This window comes from Empidonax traillii, unplaced genomic scaffold (assembly GCF_003031625.1).
Source record: "Empidonax traillii isolate 1590-97213 ecotype Southwest subspecies unplaced genomic scaffold, ASM303162v1 scaffold163:size1593379, whole genome shotgun sequence".
Taxonomy (NCBI): Eukaryota; Metazoa; Chordata; class Aves; order Passeriformes; family Tyrannidae; genus Empidonax; species Empidonax traillii.
In genome coordinates, this window is record NW_020955356.1 from 627,742 (window position 1) to 649,966 (window position 22,225).

At 46.2% G+C, this 22,225-nt stretch overlaps 2 protein-coding genes across 4 annotated transcripts in view; one reads left to right on the forward strand and one right to left on the reverse strand.

Moving 5' to 3' along the window:
* Positions 1-4,679: 4,679 nt before the first annotated feature.
* Positions 4,680-18,058, reverse strand: FBXO40 (F-box protein 40). Of its 3 annotated transcripts, none has more exons than XR_003571383.1 (4): positions 16,735-16,941; positions 8,585-10,483; positions 5,949-6,446; positions 4,680-5,188 (listed from the first exon to the last, which is right to left on the reverse strand). XR_003571383.1 is itself a non-coding variant. In XM_027885246.1 (4 exons), exons 2-4 carry the CDS (start codon positions 16,741-16,743, stop codon positions 6,249-6,251), a joined length of 2,106 nt encoding a protein of 701 aa, XP_027741047.1. In that variant the 5' UTR covers positions 16,744-16,821; positions 17,621-17,733; the 3' UTR covers positions 5,583-6,248. The 3 variants fall into 3 exon arrangements, 2 of the variants coding, with proteins under 2 accessions (XP_027741047.1, XP_027741046.1); XM_027885246.1 differs by lacking the exon at positions 4,680-5,188 and adding an exon at positions 17,621-17,733 and having other exon boundaries at positions 5,583-6,446; positions 16,735-16,821; XM_027885245.1 differs by lacking the exon at positions 4,680-5,188 and having other exon boundaries at positions 5,583-6,446; positions 16,735-18,058.
* A 2,736-nt stretch (positions 18,059-20,794) lies between these two features.
* Positions 20,795-22,225, forward strand: part of KPNA1 (karyopherin subunit alpha 1) — a 47,379-nt gene continuing 45,948 nt past the window's right edge. Inside the window, exon 1 of the mRNA XM_027885188.1 lies at positions 20,795-20,898. The gene's annotated coding sequence lies outside the window, so the exon portion shown is untranslated. The remainder of the gene's footprint in view (positions 20,899-22,225) is intronic.

Genomic DNA, 22,225 nt, shown 5'->3' on the forward strand with positions numbered 1-22,225 from the left:
TCCTGACATCCGGCTTGTGCTGGCCAGACATGGGTTCTTGATACAGACTCGCCCCTTCGTCCCAGTCCCATCCTCACTCACCACGTCAGTCCTTCTCGGAAAAGCCTCACAAGGAATATTAATTCTTCCTGCAAAAGTTATGCTTAGGAGTCCTGAGCTGTCAGACGTGGCCAGCTGCTCTGACTAGCTCTCCCACTGCCATTCCAGGGTAAGATCACACACCCAGCAGCACACCCTGTAAGTCCTTGCCTTCCCCTTCAGTCTGAGATGCACTCATCTCTGCTCCCCTGGCCCTTCATCTGGCATAATCCATGCTCTCAGAGGGCACCCACATACTCATGTCAGCCAACGAAGCAGAGCACAAGTGTCTGTTCAACTCCTTCACCCCATGAAAATGCATCAGCTGTGTCTGTAACGGGAAGGCTCCTTTCTGATTTGTTTATCTACCTCCTCCAGTAGAGCCCAAACTGCATTTCAGCAGCAGGTTTGCCCATTAGCCGTGTGTGCTGAGGGCTGGGGCAGGTCTGCAGCCTGTGCTGCGGCTGTGAAATGAGTTGTGGTTTGCTGCATGCAGAGAGGCTCCGACACAGCAGTTGTGATGCACTTCATTTTCAGGGCTGTAAGCCACTCTTGACAGTTCTCTGCAATCAAATCCCAACAGACACCTATTAAAGCTGCGACTCTCTTGCAGTCTCCAGAGCTGCAATCCATTGTACGCTGGATCAGGCTGGCTCTAAGGAAGAGCTCTGGTAAAAAGTTGTGCAGCTTACCGAGCTAGCTAATAACTATAGCTTTACCATGTAGGTGTCATGTTCAAGAGAGCCATTCAGTGGTGCTACAGCGGCTGGGAAAGGGCTGTGCATCTGTTTTCCTACTCAGGGAGATGAAAACCAGTTAAATAACTACGTGATGACAGATAAGGAGGCACCAATGAGCAGAGGCCTAGACAACAAGGGGAAACAATATACTCATTGTGATGAGAAAAGCAGCAGCACACAATGCTGTCAGCAAAAGGACAATCTAGTTCAGCAGGTGAGGCCAGAGTGGCAAATGCCTGTATACTATAGGGAATCTCAGGTGATGCTGTGGAATCAGAGAGGTGATGGTGGGAGGAGACCTCCAGATATCTGTGAGCCGTGATTTTGTCCAACCAAGTCTGGAAACCCTCCAAGGGTGGAGATACTGCCACCTCTCTGAGGACCTGTTCCAGTGCTGCTTTTCTACTCTTCTGGGAAAAAAGTAATTCCTGGAGTTCAACCTGAACCTACCAAACTTCAACTTGTTGCCATTGCCCCTTGTTATATCACCTACTACTATTAAGACAACTTTGGCTCCACTGTCTTCGTAACTATCTTCCAGATACCAGTAGGAAATCATATGCTGTGTAAACTAGGTATCATGCAAGTACCAGGAATATGGTGAATAACGGTCATCCTTGTTATTAAAAATCCTGATTTAATAAACAGGAATGATAGAAAGGAAAATAAAAACAGTGCATTCGTTTCACATGAATGATATTACAGCTGGTTTAGATAAAACTCAGAAAGTTAAAAGAGGCTTTTCTCTGGTGCAGCTCAGAGTCAGCCATGAACTGCTCAAGTTCATACCTGGATATGCAGAGAGAGCGCTAACATTAAAAGCGCTAAACCCCAGCAAAAACTATGCTGCCATGGAGAAACTAACTTCAGAGTTATGGACATCGTGATCATCTCTCATGATCAGAACGGGCCTCAGGCCTATAATTCTCAACATGACATGACAAATTCCTTCGCAAAACCATCACTGAACCTACAAAAGCTTTGTTAGTTGTAAATAGCAATTAAGTCATAGAGCAGGTGGTCATCAAAAATAAATTCGGAGCGTGTGATCATAATTTCCTTACATATAAATTCAGTGGGAAGCTAAATAAGAATAGGCCTGCACTGCATATGCATGTTTTGTTTCAAAAGAAATTAAACCCCAAGGAATTAAGACCCTTTAGCACGGACTGCAGCAGTAAGGAAACTGTATATGAAGGATGCCCAAAATTTCTGAGGTAAGGAAACTGTATGTGAAAGATGCCCAGATTTTTTGAGAGGAATGCACAGTGTTTCTGGAATGTGCACCCTAAGTAAAGAAGCAAAAATCCCTCCGTAGCTACGTGGATGAAGAGCCACAAAAGTGAAGGGTAAGGATAAAACATTCTTCAGATGTTTGTAGATATAATGTAACATCAATCTGGATTATGGATTTTTAAAAGAAAAGAAAGTTTTTCATGTAAGTAAATAACTGTACCAGGAAGGAGAAAGTGGCTGTAAAGAAGATGAGGTAAAAAATAAAAATATTTGTTAAAATTAAATAAATATAAATAATAGTCTTAAACCAGGAAAATGATAGTAAAGAGTGGAGCAGAGGAAAGGGGAGTAATGAATATGAGGGTACAGGAGCTACCACATTTGATTTAAAGGCAAAGCATACATTAATGTGATGAAACTAAGAAAAAAAGCTAAGACTTGAATTTTAATGGATTTTTTTTTAAACCATAATAATATTTATTCTTAAGAAAGCAACAAGGAGTTACAGACTTTTGCAAAATGATAGGCACTGCTTAAACTTCTCCTTATCTGTGTTCACTCAGTTTTGGGTGTTGGAAGCCCAGTAAAAAATTTCTTCCTTCAAACCAGACTTAGGATACATGTCAGTAGGCGACCTGCCCTTTCACCCCTTAAAAATTATCGTTTGCCCCAAATTACTGTATAGCACCGATTGGGAATTTCCAGACCCTTTCTCAAGGAGAAGTGTTTGTCCAGGAAATCTCTTATTTTGGCAGCATACAGGAATATCAGCATTGGTGACTCTCTGGGATTTTACTGAGGCCTCTCAGCTCATGTTTCAGTGATCTGCTGGCTTAAAACTCTAACCCAGAAAGAGGCTGTGCCACAGAGTGAGGTCCACTGCATACACTGCAATTCAAAACAGAATCGGCATTTCACCGAGTTCTCAAGGCTCATCCAAATATCTTAGTAGAAACCAAACCAAATAAAATAAAATATAAAATCTCCATTCCCCTTATGTCTCTGTTCTCCTAAACATCACTCTTATCCTCCTAGCATCTCCTGAATTGCACTGTTTCCTCCCAAATCATTTGCAGCTTCCACATCCCACTTCCCTTCATTCCTGTGCGCTTTCACCTGTCTCCACTTGCCTCTCCTCATAACACCTACAATCAGGCAGGTCTCCTCCAGCCAAACCCGTTACCTTTTCTGTTTCCTGTCTTCTGTTGTCGTGAGTGTTTTTCCTCTACTCTGACACTTCTGATTTCCATAGTGCCATTGTTTCACTTCCAATCTTCCAGGGAGAGAAAATGCTGCAAAACACGCCAGCCTGGAGTGTGCAGAGTATTTCTCTTGCCCTTCACAAGGCTTGTGGACAGCACAAACAAGATCAAAGTCATGAAGATCCAGAGTGTGGGATCTGGACCAAAAGCAGCTTATATGCTCTGCTGGACTTGGATCCCGTTTTCCAGTTCAGACTCCTCCATAGCAATAGACCCATTTTGAAAAACACTAAACGCTCTGTTTCTAATCAAATTCCTCAAGCTGAAATTCAGGAAGTTTTATCGGCCAAATTACAAATCTAAACCAGGAGCTAAGGACTTGCTGAACCCAAATCAAAGCCTCTTACCTTTTAAATAAGCCAGCACTGTGCTCATCAAGGCAAACAGGTCAGGCAAATTGATTTCCTTGCAGCTCCCAAAGCTTCTGCTGACTCTGCCAATGGGCAGGACCATCAACACTGAGCTAGCTTTGCATATGCCCTCAGATTAATAAAACTGAATCCAACACCAGCCCACAGCTCTCCACTAGTGATAAATGTGAGATGAAGTGAGAAGCTGACATTGGCCAGGTGGATACATAGCAGTGTAAGGGTGATCTCCACTCCCTTGCACAGCTTTGCCTATTCCAGGTTAACCACAATAACCCGAAGATGACTGGGGATTTTCAACTTTCTCTTGATGTGCTCAAGGTTACTTAGCCAAACTTATAGTTTACAGAAGCATACCTATATATTCACAGGGAAAAATGCATTTCTTTCTGCATGAATTAACATTCTCTGTCACTCCGGTGTACCCTACAGCAGTACCAGAAGAAAAATGGTCCAGTCTCCTAGATGTTCTATGAACACCCTGGGTCATCCCAAGAGATAGAGGTTGTGACATTCCTATCTCTGAACTTCTCCCTGAACCATCATGTTTGCAAAGGTTGTGTCCTCCCTGCAGTCTGACTCGGGCAACTCCTGCATAGGGAAGAAGCAGAATCAGTGGTAATAAAGTTGGAAGAACTGAAGTCATGCCATCTCCAGGAGCAGGATGATACAAGAACAAAATCCTCTTGAACTGACAGAAGGAGGTCAGGAGTGGGATTGCAGCGGTGCTGGTGACACTAACACTAAAGGTAAAAAGAGCCCAATTCATATTTAATACAAGCCACAATGTCAGGGCAGCCACAGGCAGCCACACCAGTTTACAGCACCCAAGTGGCTGATCATGTGAGAGACTGCTCATAGCCTGAAATTTTTCATGGTCTCTTATATGACCTTGAACAGTGGCTTATTCTGAGACCCTATTATTTTTTCTTCTCCTCCCCAAATTATCCATAATCTTTATCTTGGCTTCATTTTCAAGTACGTGGCACAAATACTGACACCTATGTGTAAAGCTTTATGAGACTTTCCAGAAGGGATCTCTAGGGAAAGAAAATGGAGTAACATTAAAAAAAAAAAATAAAAAGGGAACTGCTGGTAGTCCTGCTCCTGGGACCAATCCAGAACTGTCCCCACAACTCAGACAATATGCCCCTGAGTGTGTGTGTCTGGAGAAGAAAAACATCCTCATATGGTTAAAAATCTCACAGGGACCACTTAAGCTGTAAGTGTAGACAAGGACGAGCTGCACTCAGCATGGTTTCAGTCACCATGCAATTCATGCCTTTGATTACCAAGCACTCAGCTCAGGTTCATCAGCAACCTCTATGGGTAAGAAAGGGCTCCTTCTCTCATAGCTGACTCATCCCAGATGCAGCGAGACAAGGGATGGCAAGCGTGGTGTGCGCCCATCCACCTGAGCCAGCTTTCACCTGGCCAGCCCAGGTGAGGAGAGCAGCGGTCCAAGCCAGCAGATATCCCAGCTCCCAGAGAGAGGTTCTTCTGCCTGAGACAGTAAGATGAAATTCAGATCTCATGTCCTGAACTTGCACTTCTGGCTGTGAACCAGAAGAAAGGGGTGTGAGTCAGCGCCGCTGTGGCTGTGTAGCAGCTGTAAGCTGTTGTAAGCTGTTAAATCAGTTCGTGGCCATTTCAGAGGAATCCCACCCACCACCACACCTATGGCATTTCTCTCTGGTGTCACTGAAATGGGTTTAAATAGTGTAATGAGACAGACACTGCTGATAACATGCTTGCTTTCTCTCATCTGTTGCCTCAACAAGCCCATTCAGTTTTAAAGTTAGTGTATTTATTAAAAAATAAATCAAATCTTAACCACTCTTCTGCTCCGTAAAAAAAGAAAAGATTCTTATGCTCAAGCCCCTTTAACTGAGGCAAGCATTATCTGTACTGTTACTGAATGGGTTGCTGAATGTCTTTTCTTTTACAGAGAAGAATAGTATTTCTTTGACATATTATTTACAGTTGCTTACAAGTAGAATTTGCAACTTCCAACTGCAAAACTGCAAATTCCTCAGTTCTCACTGGAGTTCTAACAGATTCCCTTAATTTTGGGGTGTCCTTTTCTTTTTCCCATGTCTCAGAACAGGTTACCAGTCCCTGGGTCTGCCAGGCAGAAGGGCATCTATCTGTGCTCATGGAGTTTGGCTTTACAGATGAAACCAAGGTGTTCCAGACCTAGTCAAGCCAAACACATTAACTAATCTTGTTTCTCTCAGGCACACGGTACAGGGGCAGCAGCCTACCTTCAAGATTGCAAAGGTGCTGTTTTCAAACAAGATCCTTATTGCTTTCTTCAAGATGCTGCATTAAGCAAGGAACAGAAACATAAACAGAAAGCAGATGATGTTAGTGAGCAGTGGATGACGTTTCAACAATTAAATTAATGCAGAGAAAAAAAAAATCAGGATGTTTCAAACACAGCCAAGGAGACGAAAGTTTTGTACATCCAAAGGAAGGTTGGAAGCAACAATCTTTACACCTGAATTCCCAAATCTTTATCTGAAAACACCTGAAGGGAGCACAGCAAAGGACAAACAGGTTGTTCAGACTCTGTGCTTGAAAGTAGAAACCAAAGTCTTTCGAGTCTGCTCTCGAGATTCAGACATTCCTGTCAGCAGCACGGGGTCCATCCTGTGCTCCACTTGGTAGAAGGGACAATTCTTCAGGTGTTCTGACATGCACATGACGTCACTGCGCTGCCATTTGTGAACTCTGGAGAAGAGGCTGCTGAACTGCCAGATCTAATATGGGAAAGGGAAAGAAACTGGTGAGATAAAACGGGGATGGTGGTAAAAACAGAAGCGGATTTTAATTATCTATAGATTCTCACAGTGGGTGTGCATTACTCATACTGGACAGGCTAGTGAACACAACATGATTGTGCAGGCCTGGCATAAACAAACATGGGGTCTGTATTGTTATGTGTCTCGTATTTGCTGGTTTTTCTGCTTTATTCATCACCTGCCATTTTTAATGGAGAAGTCACTGACACCGTGATTTCCATGGTGTCAATCCAGTGCAGAGCATGAGGAAATCCAGGACACCTGACCACTGCACCTCTGCAGAAAACTCCATCACATGTGCAGTGTGCTCCAAGATGTTTATAAAGCAAAGTGACCGCAGCATGCTTATGTGATATGTATCTCAAAGAAACCTGACAACATAAAGACCTTCCAAAGCACCTACTGGCAACTACAAAGCAATTACCATTACAACACTGTTACTATTCACCCCACACCAGAAAACTCTGGGAAATACAGGATTAAAGTTATTACTAGAGGACATACAAACTTGTAGAAAATAGAAATGTGCAGTTCAACTTTTCTGTTTGCAGTGATACCATGCACCATTTACTGATATACTAGCATGTAGTGATAGGACTGTGATTAAGTGACTTTAATATTTGCTGTATACCGTTAAATCAAATTAATTTTTAAAGATTTCTTCTCCATAAAAATGTTTCTTCCTTGGGAAGAAGGATAATATGTGGACGTGCCATGCTGAAGATTGCCTGACCCTGTCCTAGTTCTAAGTAATAATAGCTATGATACACAGTAGTCAAGAAATTTGGAATTACAAACAATGTTTTCAAGCAGAGTCTGTGCATTGGAAACTAGATTCCTGTGTGGCCAGTACAGAGAATTACCATGAAAAGGGTTAGAGAGTCCTTAAATTCAATGCTGCTGGTTTGAAATTGCACTACAATAACTGAAGTTACTTGCCCTATGATTGGGTGGCTGGAATGTCTTCCTTTTACTGAAGGAAGCCACATCGTCCAGTAAATTATTTCAGTGGCTAATTCCTGGTCTGTGTTGGGCTAATTCAACTTGCAGCCCCCAACACTTTGTTACACAGATTTTTTAACTCGCCATGCTTCATGTTTTCTCTTAAAAGAGAGTACTTTATCTTAATAAGAAGTCATGAATTGCTACACTTCCATTTGATAAGAATCAAGAAGTGGATATCTACGGGGCTCTGCTTGAAAGCCAGGTCCTTAGATAATTTCTGGGAGTCTCTTGTGGACCTCTAAATTCTTATTCCTAGATGTCCGTCTTGTCTGCTTGGTCAGGCTGAAGTCTGTCATGCTACACTTTCAAACAGTTTCATTGATGGTGGACTTGATAGTGTTAAGTTAACGGCTGGACTTGATGATCTCAGAGGTCTTTTCCAACCTAAATGTTTCTATGACTATATGATTTGATGTTAGAGCAGCTGCAAGGCTAACAGCTAGAAAAAACCCCTGTAAAAACTAATGTTCAACTAGGACTCAGACTGAGTTGTGTTTACGTATTTCTTCCTAAACAGCCAATAAGGGTAGCAATTTTCCAGCACAAAAAGTGGGAGACCACCTTTGCAGAAGGTGGTTTCCTATCCCCATGCTGCTCCCTCAGGCACAGCAATCCTATGAACAGCTAATCATAAAAGCCCTCAGGGTTTGATACGAATGCCTGAGCCCCTTTCACGGCCATCTCCTTGTTCTTTACCTTTTTGGCATTCTGAAGCATTTTGTCATACCCTAGATTGGCTTGCAAAGAACAAAAATAAGTATGAACATCAAGTTCTTCAACAATCCGTGAGTAATGCTTAAATATCAGGAATTCTTAGTTCCCAGTGCCTAAAAACGGTGCATATGCAAATGAGTTACCCAAGACAAGCTTGGGTGGGGACTTTCAGCCGGTCAGAAGATACCTAGTTACACCTGCCCACCTTTGCTAGATGTGCTGCACTTTACAACCCTGCCGCTGATAACAAACCCTCGTGCAAATTCAGAGTCTCATGAACGTTCCCCACATCTGCATGGTTATCTGCAGCTTTTCTTGCTCTTATGTTTATCTGATGAGAACTCATGTCTCTTTTTCCCAGTGTCACAGTCACTTGCCTTTTTGCGGGCTCTCCATGAAGTACCACCATGGGAATATCTCTTTTTCTCCCAGACCAGCAGGACCATTCCCCTCTCTTGAAGAAGAGTGGCACAGATGTCCCTCATGAGCACTGACACTTGTGATAGTTGAGATAAACTGAAGCTGTCCAGAAATCCCGCGATGTACTTGAGCACTTCCACTGGGAGGCTGCTCAGCAAGTCCTTATTTCTTCCTCGACGATCCACTGTGAAATTGCACTTCCCTGGTTCTGCAAGAAGGGTGTCCACCTCTGGCTTAATGGCAAATGTCTTGAGAGGCTTGCTGTATATAACCTTGGCCTTAAGTCCTTCAGGGCGGAAGTGATTTTGAACAAAAGGACACCCCAGGTAGGCCAGTGGGCAGCGATGCTGGAACCATCCATCCAGACATGACTGGATATCAGCGTGCACATTCTTGAAGTGGGATGGGAACTCATCCCTCCTGAAGAAATGACTGCAAGTGAACGTGAAAGCTGAACTGCTTTTGTTGTGTCTTCTTGTTACACAATCAGTGTAGAGCTCCATGTGGAGCTCTTCTGGGCTTTTTTCATCCAGAACATCTGCTAGAACAGCATTAGAGGAGAAGGGCTCCAAAGGAAAGCTGTATGTTTGTGTTGCAAAATCCACAAAGAGTCCATCAATACCCCTTGCTTCAGAGATCTCATGGCCTTTCAGCTCTTTTTCCAGGGCACACAGCAGTGTGGCTTCAACTATATTTGCCTTAGGTAGTTCTTCTACATTTATTCCCAGTTCTGAGGTATCCACTGACTTGTCTGAAGTTGGCATCTTATGGCCCAGTGCATCTCCTAGTCGTGCTCTTTTGCCACAGTAACTAACTGGCACTTTAAAGGTGTAGACAGTCTTCACCTCCTGGGCTTCCAAGTTCCCATAGACAAAGTCTTTTTCTTTGGGAGTGCAAGCAGCTATCTGGCCAAAGCGGATGAGCATTCCACCATGATGTACCAGATACATGTTGTAATCACCTACGCCAACTTCCTTCTTCAGCCTTTCCAGGACCCCTTCTTGCCAGGGAGCCATTCCTTTCAGTTCTCTACTTGGTGTTACTTGTTCAGGCTTTTGGTTCTTTGCCTCTTCTGCACCGTCAGGTCCTTCCTTTGCCTTCTCTGTGGAGCTGGCAGCATGAGAGGCTGGTGCTGCCCTCTTGGAAGCCTCCTCTGTCTTTTTTCCTGTGCTGGCTGCTGAGCCCACAACCTGGCAAGCCAGGAGCTCTTTGCTGAAAATGTTCTCCCAGGTTTTGTAACTTCCCAGGTCCATTCCCTCTTTGTCCTTTGCCAGTTCTTCACGCTCACGTTGGCTGAGCTCGGGCAACTGGTCTTTGCCCTCCTGGGAACCACAGGCGACTCCCCCCACAGCACCTCCTTCACCACCCATGGCTTCGTCCAATAGCTCTTCCACTTCATCCTTTTTCCTCCACTCTGGAAACAAGTCAGCTATTTTCAAAGTCCTGAAAAGTACCTTCTGGTCTCTGAGTGCCAAGGCTGTGTCCAGACACTCTTCATTTAAGGTCTCCTTCATAATGTTCTTGTGGAGGGTGGTGTCTGAATCCACGTTTGGCCAGCGATTCCACTCCATTGAGCAGCAGACAACACTGGCTGGACAGACCTGGAGGTGCTTTCCCAGCTTAAAGCGGGCCATGGAAAAAGGGCAGCCATAGGCTGAGTTGAGGCAGGAGACCTGCTCTAAGGGACAGAGCAATTGGTGCTCCTCCTCCTTGCACATGTGGAAGGTGGCCCCGCAGTGAAGGCGGCAGCTGATCACCACGCAGGAGACAGAGATCTCAACTGGTGCGCAGCAGTGCCGGCTGAAACATCGCTCACAGTGCCTGTGCTGCCCAGGGGGAGCTTTCTGGGCCCGGTGCTGTGTGTAGCAAAGACAAGAAGACAAGAGTTACTGCCGGAAGGAGGGGAGATGGCCACAGACCCTCTGTGCTTGTCCTTTGTTTCTACACATCAGGTGCTCACAAGAATTTAAAATTCGCAACCAACAGACTGAACTAAAAGAAGAAGTTGATGTGCCAAACCAAACGTTTTAGAAATTTAAACGAATTTATTATATAATTAATATATATTATATACATTATTTATATGTATTAATTAAATATTGTCTTAAGGAAGACTGAGTTTATGCTCTCACACTTCCATAATAATGTGGCTTTTTCTCCCCTTCCCTTAAAACCTTTTACTGAGGTCCAATAGCAAAAAGCAGAAGTAAAAGAATATGATAAAAGGTTATCACTACCAGATTACTATGTTTGTGTCACAATGAACCACTGGCTTCAGTTTCATTATTGCATTTCTCACTCTTCCCCAGTCAATTAAATCAGTTTAATGTAAAAATAATGCACTTAAAAGACCGCCTTCAAAAATATCTTAGTTCCCCTTGCTCATAATACCTCTTGCAATAATTCCAGATAACAGCTGTTAATACTTCCTACAAATGGAAAACCAGAATAACAGTCCAACAGCAAGTGAATGGAGATGGTGGTTGTCATGAGGCATTGCTTCCTGTCTTATGATCAAAGAACATAAGAAATGACATTCTGGGTCAAATCAGAGGTCTGCACATCCCTGAAGTTTTCTTCAACAATGTTTGTAAGAGATGTTGTTTAGGGGGTCCTTTCCCCTCACACACAATTGTTGGATTACAGAACTAGAAGCTGCTCAGTCACTGCTTAGAGCTACTTCCCTGGGTATCTTCAACTGGATATCAGTAACTTGGCCCAAAGAAGAGCAGCTGTAAGCAGCAAACTCCCACCTTCTAAGCTCCTGCTCCTTGCTGTAAGGGCTGCATTCCAGCTTGATTTAGCCCACTGTGAGTCTTTGTGAAAACAGAAAAGCTAATCATAAGGAGGAAGGGGAGTTCTGTTTTCAAACAGGACCCAGGATGCTTTTATTTCTTTGTGAAAATGGGAAAGATTTTTGACAAGTCTCCCCACCACACCTTCTATGCAGTAGGAACTACCATAGGCCAAATAGACTCTCGTTTGGCTCTGAGAAAAAACAGACATTGGTAGCAAAATAATGAAGACTTTAGGGTCTTTTTAGCTAAGATTAGAGAGAACACAATAGTGTTTACTGAGATGTGAGTGCTTTTGCAACCCCAGGCTTAAGTGACCTCGCCTTTAGGAGAGCTGTGCTGCAGAGCAGAGAGGCTCAGGCTCAAGAAGAGATGCTACGTGAAGCTGCTCCCCCTCCTTCTTGAAGGTATTGTCTTAATTTCTTGTCTTTCACACTTCCACACCTTGGCAATGGAAGACACAAACAACACTGGAGAAGGAAAGATGTCTGGTAAAGGCAATGCTCCTGGGATACTGCACTAAAGGCCACACACTCATGTTTGAATTTAATGTGTATTAATTGCTCAACACAGCTTTGTTCCATCTTTTGCAATTTCCAGTGCTGATCAATGCCTGCTTACAGTTCCTAGTGAATCAACTCCATTCCCTCTCGGCCCTGCAGGATAAAGGAACACACCCTTGGTGGTCCCCTTATTCAGAGACTTACACTCTGAAGTATAAGGCTCAGGTACCTTCACCTTTGCATGGAAGGAGCTCCAGACAGCGATGCAGAAAATAGTATTTTGTCACTGCCCCTTATGACATCCCTGCCTTGCCTTGGGAACCACTGGCTTCTGCACAGGGGTGACACCAGCGTGCAGGCCAGAGTGGCCTCAGCCACATCCAGCCCTGAAATGTGGTTCAGGGTGGCATCTGTCCTGCTTTAGGCTGTTTGTTACACCTACATTTATGTGGCTCAGAGAAGCAGGAGATACAGATGGGTTTATTTCATATTGGCAGCATGCTTGCTGCTCTCATTCTTGTAGCATTTTGCTGCAAATATAATCTCTAAAAATAGTCCCAGCCATGACTTGCATAAGGTCAGAGGAAGGCTGGCTACATTACACCGCAACAAAAACATGGATGTGTTGTGTGAACAATACTTTCCAATGCAAAAGTAACTCTTGGGGAGAAATAACTGATAAATAAAAATACATCAAAGGCACGGGCCTTATTGTTCTCCAAAACACAGAAGGGACTGATTGCAAAGTTTCTGGAGAGGAGCCTGCTTTCACACTGCTGTATGCTGAAACAAACCCCATCTGAATCTCATGTAGGGAAAGAAAATACATGCTTTGTTTATGAAAAGTGACCATATCAGAGCATTCAGATGCAGAGTCAGTCCCCATCATTATTCAGGTATATTTTTAGTTGAGTTTACCTCATCTCTAACTTGCATATGCCGTTCTTTTCAGACAAAATATCTCTATGTCTCTCTTCTCATTGTTAAATCTGTGAAGTTAGAGGACAGGAAGAAGACACAGAGAATTTTTTCCTGATATTTATCAGGGTTTGAATGCAGCTTCTGTTCTGACATGCCAGTGATCTGGAGCTTTGTATTTTAATTGATGATCCAGTTAGCTCTGTGGTTTAGTTGATGTTATTACTGTCACCACACAGACTACAACTTTCAGAACCCTCAGCAGAAAGTTTACAAATCTTTGCCTCAGTAAATTTGATACATAACATCCAGAGGCAAGTGACACACAGACATGTGAGGTGATGAAACGTTTCTCTAAAGACGTACACTTCTTGTTTCCCTGCAACTTGCAAAATTTTTTAAGATCTGGGTTAGGAAAAAAAAAGCAAACCAGAAATGCTAACTTCAATCATGTTCAAGCTACTGTGCAAGAAAGGATGCACATTGCAGTCCACAGTCTGTCCACTTTGGTAAATCTTTATTTTTAGACTGTCAAGCCAGCAAATCAAGTAAGGCTTAAAAATATACAGCTGCTATTTTAACTGCAGCTATGTTGGTGTCTGGAGCAGATCTGTTCAGTTATTGTCACACACAGTTTATAAACCCATTACGATTTATTTTCAGGAAATATAAATTTAATTCAGTTGCAGTCAATTAGCCAAAATAACACTAGTGTTTTCTCATACGTGCTGTATGTGCCTGATCCTTTGACATGCTAAGGTTATACATCGTACCTGAGCTCTTTGCACAGAACTAAGGGATACCTTCCATTTTGAAGAAACATGGGAGGTCACTCAGACACCCCAGATAATGACCCTAACAAGTGCCTCTGAGATGAGACTGTGAACAAACTTGAAACAATCTTGCTAAATTTTACAACATGATAATGAGCTCTTAAAAAAAACTCAGGAAAATTTGCATCCAAATGCTAGAGCCAAGAATGGTAAAGTTACATATAATGTTACAACAGAAGGAATGTTGAATGTATAGGAAGATAGGTGATATTCTCTATTTCTTTTAATCCACGTTACTGAGTCTATCATGTTTATCTCATTTTTATCATATTGAAATCTCAAGGTGAATAATTCATTAATAACAGAGTTATTAATTTTCCTACAGGGTTTTTCAGTATATTTAATATCTTAGATCTGAGGGGGTTCACAATCAATAAAGAATTTACCTTTGCAGTACTAGAGATGCCCTTCAGGTTGAAAGATACTGTTGCTTCTATTTGGCAGATATAGAATTAAAGTATAGAAATATGAAAATAACTAGCACTAAACATAATATTTTATACAAATAAATAACTATACATGCCAGTCATGGAGATGTTCGGGTTCTGATGTTTCACTTGCAGTTGCATGCTTCCTGCACTAAAACCCTGGCAGAGCCTGCCGCAGAATTACATTTTCTAGGACACCATCTAAATCTCCTTAAACTAAAAATTTTATTTTCCTTTCATGCACCATTCTTCCTCAATCACTACTTCTTAACAACCTGGGCAAGAAATCAGACTTGGGTCTCTCTGCTAAACAGATACTTTTATTTCTTAGAGCTGAGGATGAAAACACTATGATTTCACAGAATATTCTGAGTCGGAAGGGACTCACAAGGTACTGCATTTGTACCTGAAGTCCTGTTCTTTGATACAAAATAAAAAGCAAATCCAAGCATGCCACCACCTGGAATCACAGTGACCTCTAAGTCAGTCAAACCCCACCCCTCTACACTGACAGCAGGGACAGCCTGGGTGACCGCCTTGGCATTAGGCATAGCAGGTCACTGTCCTTCTGGCACACCTGCTCTGCAGTTGCCATTTGGACTGATCTTACACATGCATGTTGCCAGCCAAGATTTAAATGAGTCAGGCAGTGAATATGGTACAGCTCAGGGTAGGTGGAAAGACAGAATAAAAGGTATAGATGAAATTGTGATCAATAACGTTAATAACCCTCTAGCAAGCGTGAGGAAGCCCAAGTTTTGAGGTGACCTTGAAAGAGTTCACATGGAATCACTCTGATTGCCCATTCACCAGGGCAATCCTGGTGAACCTCAAATCCTCACTATAAGATGTGAGGAGGGAAAGGGTTTTCCAGGAGACAACTGACCTGCTAGATAAACCCAAAGGTGGAAGGATGAAGCTGTGACAATTATGGAGATACTCCCTCTATTTTTTAGCTGGGGATCATCTGGGTGAGGCTGTGGTGTTTCATGTCAATAGCCATTAGTTCAGAGTTACTGAACAGGTTGGAATTGCTTTTTACTGAAAGAAAAAAAGCTTTAAAATTTCAGGGATGGAGTAAGTCCACAGTATACTCCATCAGATGGGCAAAGGCTTCAATCCATATTCCTTGCTTTTCTTCCAGGGCACACCTGCTACTCAGGTTCTCACAGGAACACATCAGCTTCTCTTCAGCTCCCTAAACCTGACATGCAGGACCATGGAGCTCAAGGGAATCTGTTGCACCATCAGGCCTCCTCCTCACCTGGAAAATCTGTGCTATACACAGGCAATAAGGTGGTAGCACCAAAACTTGCTCGTGCAATTTCTGTTTGGTGAAATGCACCAGCGCTGGTACAGGAAAAGCAGGGGAGAGTTTGGAGTAGTGAGGCACAGATGACACAGGGCACTGCTGGTGGAAACCCCACTCTGCATTCCCCACCATGAGACGTGGATCAGCAATATTTCTTACTCCTCCCTACTTGGTGCAATGTAGCCACAGCTCATCTAAGACAAACCCACCCCAAAATTTCAGGTGCTGAAGTGATCCCCTGAGCTGGTGGCACGGTGCAGGTTAGCCCAGAGCCAGCATCTTGTGCTGGGCATGTCGGAGAGTCATGTGGGAGACAGACAGGACAGGAGGCTGTGACATGGAGTTGCTCTGCCGCTCCTTGAGCATGGGAGGGGGCCCTGTGCTGTCCTTGGTAGACACATAGTCAGGCAAACTTTGCATCAGTAACTGGGAAGTCGGTTTGGTCTTGGTTTGAGTTCAGCAAGTGCTTTAAAATAGTAAGTTCCAGTCTAGTTGTAGTTTGAGGGGAAAAAAAGGAATGGTCCAAACCATGGGTTTTTCTCTTTTGGCTCAGGTTCTATTTTACACTCTGGTAACAATCTCATTAACATACTTTTCTGAAAACTTATTGATATAATCTAGTGAATGGCTTTAAGAAAAACATAAGGCAGCCCAAGGCAGGTGCTCACTTTAGAGAATTTCAGAGCTATTGGTTAAGATCTAAGTAATAAAAAAAACACAAAAGAGAAGAGATTCATGAATAAAAATTGTTAAGCAGCCACAAGACTAAATGGTACAGTAGTACCTGTAACTCTTGTAATTCTTACTTTACCATTCATTCAGTCTGGATTGCCAACATAAAGTTTGCAGTCTGAGTCTGGAAATATCATTAGATTTTAAGTCTGAGCATTATTGCCACAAGATTGCTCTTGTCTTTTCCCTAACCCTTACTGTATCTCCTTGTCTTACTTCTCTCAGAGTTTCCTGAAATTACAGAGACTGAATTTTTGATTTATCATCTGACCCGCTGCTGAAGCTCCCATCTTACAATCAGCATCTTAGTTCTTAAAAACCCTGGATACGGTACTGCAAGCTACAGCTAATTCACTGAATATATTACGAAGGGGTTTTTTTTAGAGTAGTATGTCACAGAAGTGCTCACACTTACCAGCTGCGTCTGTTTTAGGGAGTCATTTTAGACATCTCATAGTTATTCTACTTCATCTTAATTACTAAGGCTGTCTTGAAGATGTCTTGATTTTCAAAGCTCAATAGAGTAACCATTACACTGCATAAGGTTTGTCCAGTAAAAACTCCAACTCTATTTAAAAAGCCTTACCTTGATCATAGAGCCCCTGTGTATGTACCAAACACTTGCTCTCCTGGTTGTGCTCAGCTGGGCTGAAGTGAGGTGGGTGAGGGAGGACTGCAAGCAAAGAAAGGGGAGAGAACAGAAGGACACGGAGCAAGCCCAGGCAGAAACATCAAGTAGTTTGGGGATGTTAAAAATAAAACCTGTGCATGTGACCATGTAGCTCAGCTTACAGAGCAGTCTCTTTCACTGTATTTGTTAACACTGTCACTTCTGGAGTGATATTTCACAGATGAGAGGCAGAAACAATAATACTCTGTGCCCCCTGTATGAGAGAAGATCAAAACCCTTTCCAGAGCCCTGTATCAGCTCCTTGCTGCTCTCTGATGGTGGTTTGCCCTTTACAACTTAATTCCCCTTGGTGCTCACACCAGCTTGTGGTTTTTGCTCTTGGAATTGTCACCCCAGCTCCCATTGTCACCAGATTCAGCAGGTGGTGCAGACAGCAACGGTGGGTTTCCAATCTGTCCACCAAACAGGGTTAAAAGAAAAGAGAGCAGGAGTGGCCCAGAGCTGAGCAGCCAGGCAGATCTGCCTGCCCACCTCCTGAGGACCCCCAGGAGACTCTCCAGCTCATCCCTCCACTGCATAGCGAAAAGGTTCCACCAGCCACCCAGGGCAAGCCTTGGGGTACAGCTCCCAGTGTCACCCTTCCTCAGCCAAAGCTGGGGAAGTAAAGGAGCAAAGGAGAGCAGTCAGGTTTTACTGTCAGCATGGACCCATGAAAGCATTTCGTGGTGAGTTTCATGGTGAGTATTTCATACTGATGGTGAGTAGAACACAGGTACTGACTGTCCGTGGGGTTCAGGGGTGCAGATGGCACAGGCACTGCTTCTCCCTGGTGGGTGCTCACCTCATCTGGTTGCAGACACCTCTTGTGACCCTGATGCCATATGTAGCCACCTTTCACCACCTCAGAGACACAGGACAACCCCTTTTGGCTGTGGTGGCTCTGAGATCCTAAGCCCCGATGAACTCGTTACTTTGCCTTATCTTTCTCTTTCCCTATCTCTGATTCCCCAGTGACTCTCATAGTTTGAAACAGTGCAGGCAACTGTTTTCATTTTTAGGGCTGAACAAAATGTCAGTGGGTGACAACCAAGGCTTGCTGGTGCCAATCGCAATTTAGTAGTGCTAAATATGGTTAGCAGTCTGGCTCTGTGGCCTTTTTTAGAAAGGGCTGTATTATCGTGATACCATTTTCTGGCATCCCACTGCACTGTGGAAAACAAGAGCCCGTGGTAGTATGCCTAAACCCGAATTTCACCCAATCACAACGTGATCACTGACCTGTTTACCCTGTCCACTCCTACCCTCATCCCTCCAGTTCAGGGTCCCTCCTTAGCCTTCAGTGTTGTTGTCATCTTTAGAGGCTGTGTTTAAAAACATGCTGGGGGTGTGGCTAGCTTTTGTATGATGTAAAATTCTTCTCAAAGTTCTGTATTACTGACTTAGGAGTAAATGCCCTCCATTTGAATTAACCCAGATTACTAAAATACTCCGGGCTTCAGAAGTTGCTGCCAGAAATGAAGCTACCTTCTGTCTTAATTTTACTGGCACCTGATGTCAGCCTTGTTTTAGATCTCTGTGTTTTCAGACAGTCTGAACTGGTGCTTTTCGCTCTTCCATGCATTGCTTGGTGATCACACAGACCCAGACAGCCTGGACCTGCCTCACTCTGTTTGGTAGCTGCCTTGCAGCCACACAAGCCCACAAGTTTTGCAAATCCTTCCCTGCAGGTTATGGCTTTAATCAAAAAGGCACCATGTGTGGTGGCCTTTGAGGGCAGGGTATCACAAGACACACAGAATGAATATAGTTCACTGTGCCTGAAAATGTGTACTTGGTAGAGAGAAGGGAGCAGAAGAACGGAGAGACAGGAATCAGGAATTCCTGCTTGTACCTGCAGCACACTATTGCATTAGCTCAGCTGCACCTGAAAGCAGACTTTTATTAAAAACAGGAGATCTTGAAGATCTCTGTTGCCACCGCCAAGTGTGCTAATTTGATTCAAGGTATCTCAGGAATGCCAACCAATACTGTAACCAGACCTCCTGCTGCAGTACAGATGTGCTTAGGTAGGATGCAAGAAACGTGAAATTTCTGAAAGAAAAGTGTAACTTGTTTATTTTTTGGTGCAAATGCTTTGGGAGAAAGCTCTTGCCTGTCTGCTTTAATCTCTTATCTCAATTCTATGTGAAGAAATGCCGTTTTTCTACATGAAGCCCTATGAAATATACCTATGTACATGATATGTATGATATATACAAATATACACATCTATTGATATGGGAAAATTGGGTGATATCTGGTAGCCCAAGAGAGGTGAGGCCTCTGCAGCTCCGTGCCCCCATGCAATAGCCTAGTTGAGCTTGTTACTTCCCAGTACGCACATGCACAAATCCACATAAACACCTCTTAAACATGGACACAGACTACACATCCAGCCACACAGAGCACTCACATAAACACAGTGCCAGTGACCTCAGTAGCTGCCCCTCAATCCAAACCTCTCAGGTACCCTTGGTCTCCCAGCAGTTAACTCTCTGTGGTGCTTTTGCCCTCGAGGGACCCCCAAGCCTCCCAGTCTTTTTGGCAGCTGGATGGGTCTTCTGTGGTCCCCCTGGGAGCTGTCTCCTTCTCCATAGCCTTTTCTTGCCTCCCAGGCCCCCTTGCTGGCTAGTTGTGACTGTTTGCAGTCATCTGCATGCCCATGCCCTGTGCTGCTCCAGGGCATGAGTCCAAGCTGCTGGCACCTGGATCCCTTCACACAATTACCACGTCGTAAACAAAGTCCTTCATCCAGGGCAAATTATGAAAGGAGTTTAATGAGAAGACTGGACAGGTTGCACTGATCAGGTACAGGGCATGGCCAAACCATCTGCACACCACTGGCCCTTCTTATTCCATATCCCATGCTTGTTTCTCTACAAATCATCTAAATCCCTCCTGTTTCTGCCCTGAATAGCCCCTAATGTGTCCTGTGCAATGCCCAAATGCTCTTCCCCTGTACCCCATCGTGTGTCCCACACCCCGGAAGACAGTGACACCGCCAATCCTAAAGGTGCGCTGGGGCTGAGGCTCCCCCTGGGAGGGGGGTAGACAAGGTGTCCCTTCCTCTGAGTCCTTAACTGGAGTTCCCACCTGCCCACCCTCGAGATGGGCCCTTGGTGGGCTGATGGTTCCTGGGATGGGCCCGGCAGGGCGCTGCATGGGCTCCCCCTCCTGCCATCCTGTTCTCCTCCGTGGGTGTGCGGGCCGGCTTGTGCCACGCAGTCCAATGTTATGTGGCTATCGCATCGCACTCCGTGGCTGGCTGGGAGCTTATCGTGGCATTCCGTGCTGTCTGTGCGGTCAGCGACCGCGGCTGTGTCTGTCCCTGTTACTGCCCCCGGGTCTGTCGCTGCCGCGGGACCGCCCGTGGCACCGCGAAATGGCTCCGCTCTTCTCCGCGCCCGCAGTGACGCGCTCTGCGGTGACATCGAGGCCACGGCTATGGAACCTACATCAGCTCTGGCGGAAACACCAGCCCGCTGCGTTATCCCTAGCTGCAAAAGCCCCAGGGCATCCCTGCCGCTTTCACTGCCTCCCGGTCCGAAGCTCTCTTGGTGGCGGCGCTGGCGGGCGGCGGGTTATGGCCTAACACCTCCCTGCCTTTAGCGGCTGCTGCGCCACTGCGCCCACCTCCATCCCCTCGGTGTCCGGGCCCGCGACCCGCTCTCCGACGGCCGCCACCGCCGCCCCTCAGGCGGGGAGGGGGCGAAGCGGCTCCTCCTCCCCGTCCCCACACCCTCCCGGGCGCGGCGCCGCCGCCGCTGAACTACAGCCCCCAGGATGGCCCGAGGAGAGAGCGGCGCCCCTGACCAGCGCGGGGCGTGGGCGCTGCATGCCGGGAGTTGTAGTGTTCCCCTCAGGGGCCGCGCCGTCCCTGATGAGGGCGCCGCCGGCCGGCCGGGCTCGCCGGAAGGGCTCTCCCTCCCAGAGGGCGCCGCGGCGCGCCGCACGCGTGCGCAGTGCGGCGGCCAGCCAGCGCCGGGCAGGCAGGGAGGGAAGGAGGGCGGCGGGAGGGAGCGGCGCTCGCGCGCCTTGGGCCCGAGAGAAGACAGCGCGGGGTCGGCGTGGCCGCGGCAGGTGCGGAGGGCGGCGGGAGCCCCTCACCGCGGGGCCGGCGGGGCGGGAGCGGCGGCGGGCGGGCGGCGCGCGGGGCCGGGCCGGCGGGGCGGAGGGAGCGGGTGTGGATGGGCTGGGGGGCGGCCCGGGCCGGGCTCGGCGGGGCGGGGGGTGGGGGGGAGTCGGTGCCGCGGGTGCCGCGCGCCGAGGGAGCCCCCCCCGGCCCCCGGCACGCGCGCGCGCAACAGGCGCGCGGGGGCCGCGCGCGGGGCGGGGCGGGGCCGCCGCCGGCTCGGCGGGAGCGGCGCGCGCGTGGGCCGGGATCGGGATCGGGATGGGACCGCGCGGGGGGCGCAGGGAGAGACGGGACCGTTCTGCCCGGGGAGAACCCCCGCGCGGCCGGACGGGCTCCCTGGGCTTGTCGTGGTGGCGTGGCCGCGCGCCGGCTTTGGAAGTCGCCGGGATTGGCTGCGGGAGTCGGGAACTGCTGCGGGACGGGGTGTGAGGAGAGGCAGAGCCTCAGCTGGACGAGAGGACATAGCCTTAAGCTGCGCCAGGGGATGTTTGAGTTGGGCATTGGGGGAATTTCTTCACTTAAAAGGTGGTTAAGCTTTGAAATGGACTGCCCAGGAAGGTGGTGGAATGGAGGTGTTTAAGGAAAGACTGCAAGTGCTGCTCAGTGCCGTGGTCTGGTTGACAAGGTGGTGTTCAGTCATAGGTTGAACTGGGTGATCTGTCTGAGAGGTCTTTTCCAACCTGATTGATTTTGTGATTCTGTGGAGGGGGAGGGAAACTTTCTCCCGGATCTTCCAAGCTTTCCCCTCCCCTTCCCGCATCCCCCCCGCCAGTGATGGTAGTTGATTTTACTAAAGCTCTGCCTTCTCCCTGCAAACATCGCTTCGTATCCTCACATTGTCCCACCCACAGCGTTGTCTCCCTGGCTCCCTGCATAGGATGAAGGGTTTGCGCTCGGTGGCCGTTTCCACTTGTCCTGTTCCAGTGACTTTGTATCCGGCAGAAACTCGTCCCATTCATACTCCCTGAGTCTGTGTTGCCCGTACCGCGGCACATGGACCGATGATTTTAAGCTTTGCCTCTTGAGGGCGTTTCATGAAAACTGAAACTCCGGGCTGAAAAGATACGTCATGAGCTGTGAAAATACTGGGCTGCTGTTTCTGCAGAATTCCCAAATGGTGCTGAATGGTTGTGTTTAATGGTCCCTTTATCCTTTATTCAAGCTGCTGTTCTTCTGGATTTTTTTGTTTGCTGGCGTATTTTCTGCTCTGACTGGTTGATGTTAATGAAAGACTCAATAAAGTTGGGATATGTCTATGAGCTCTCAGAAAAT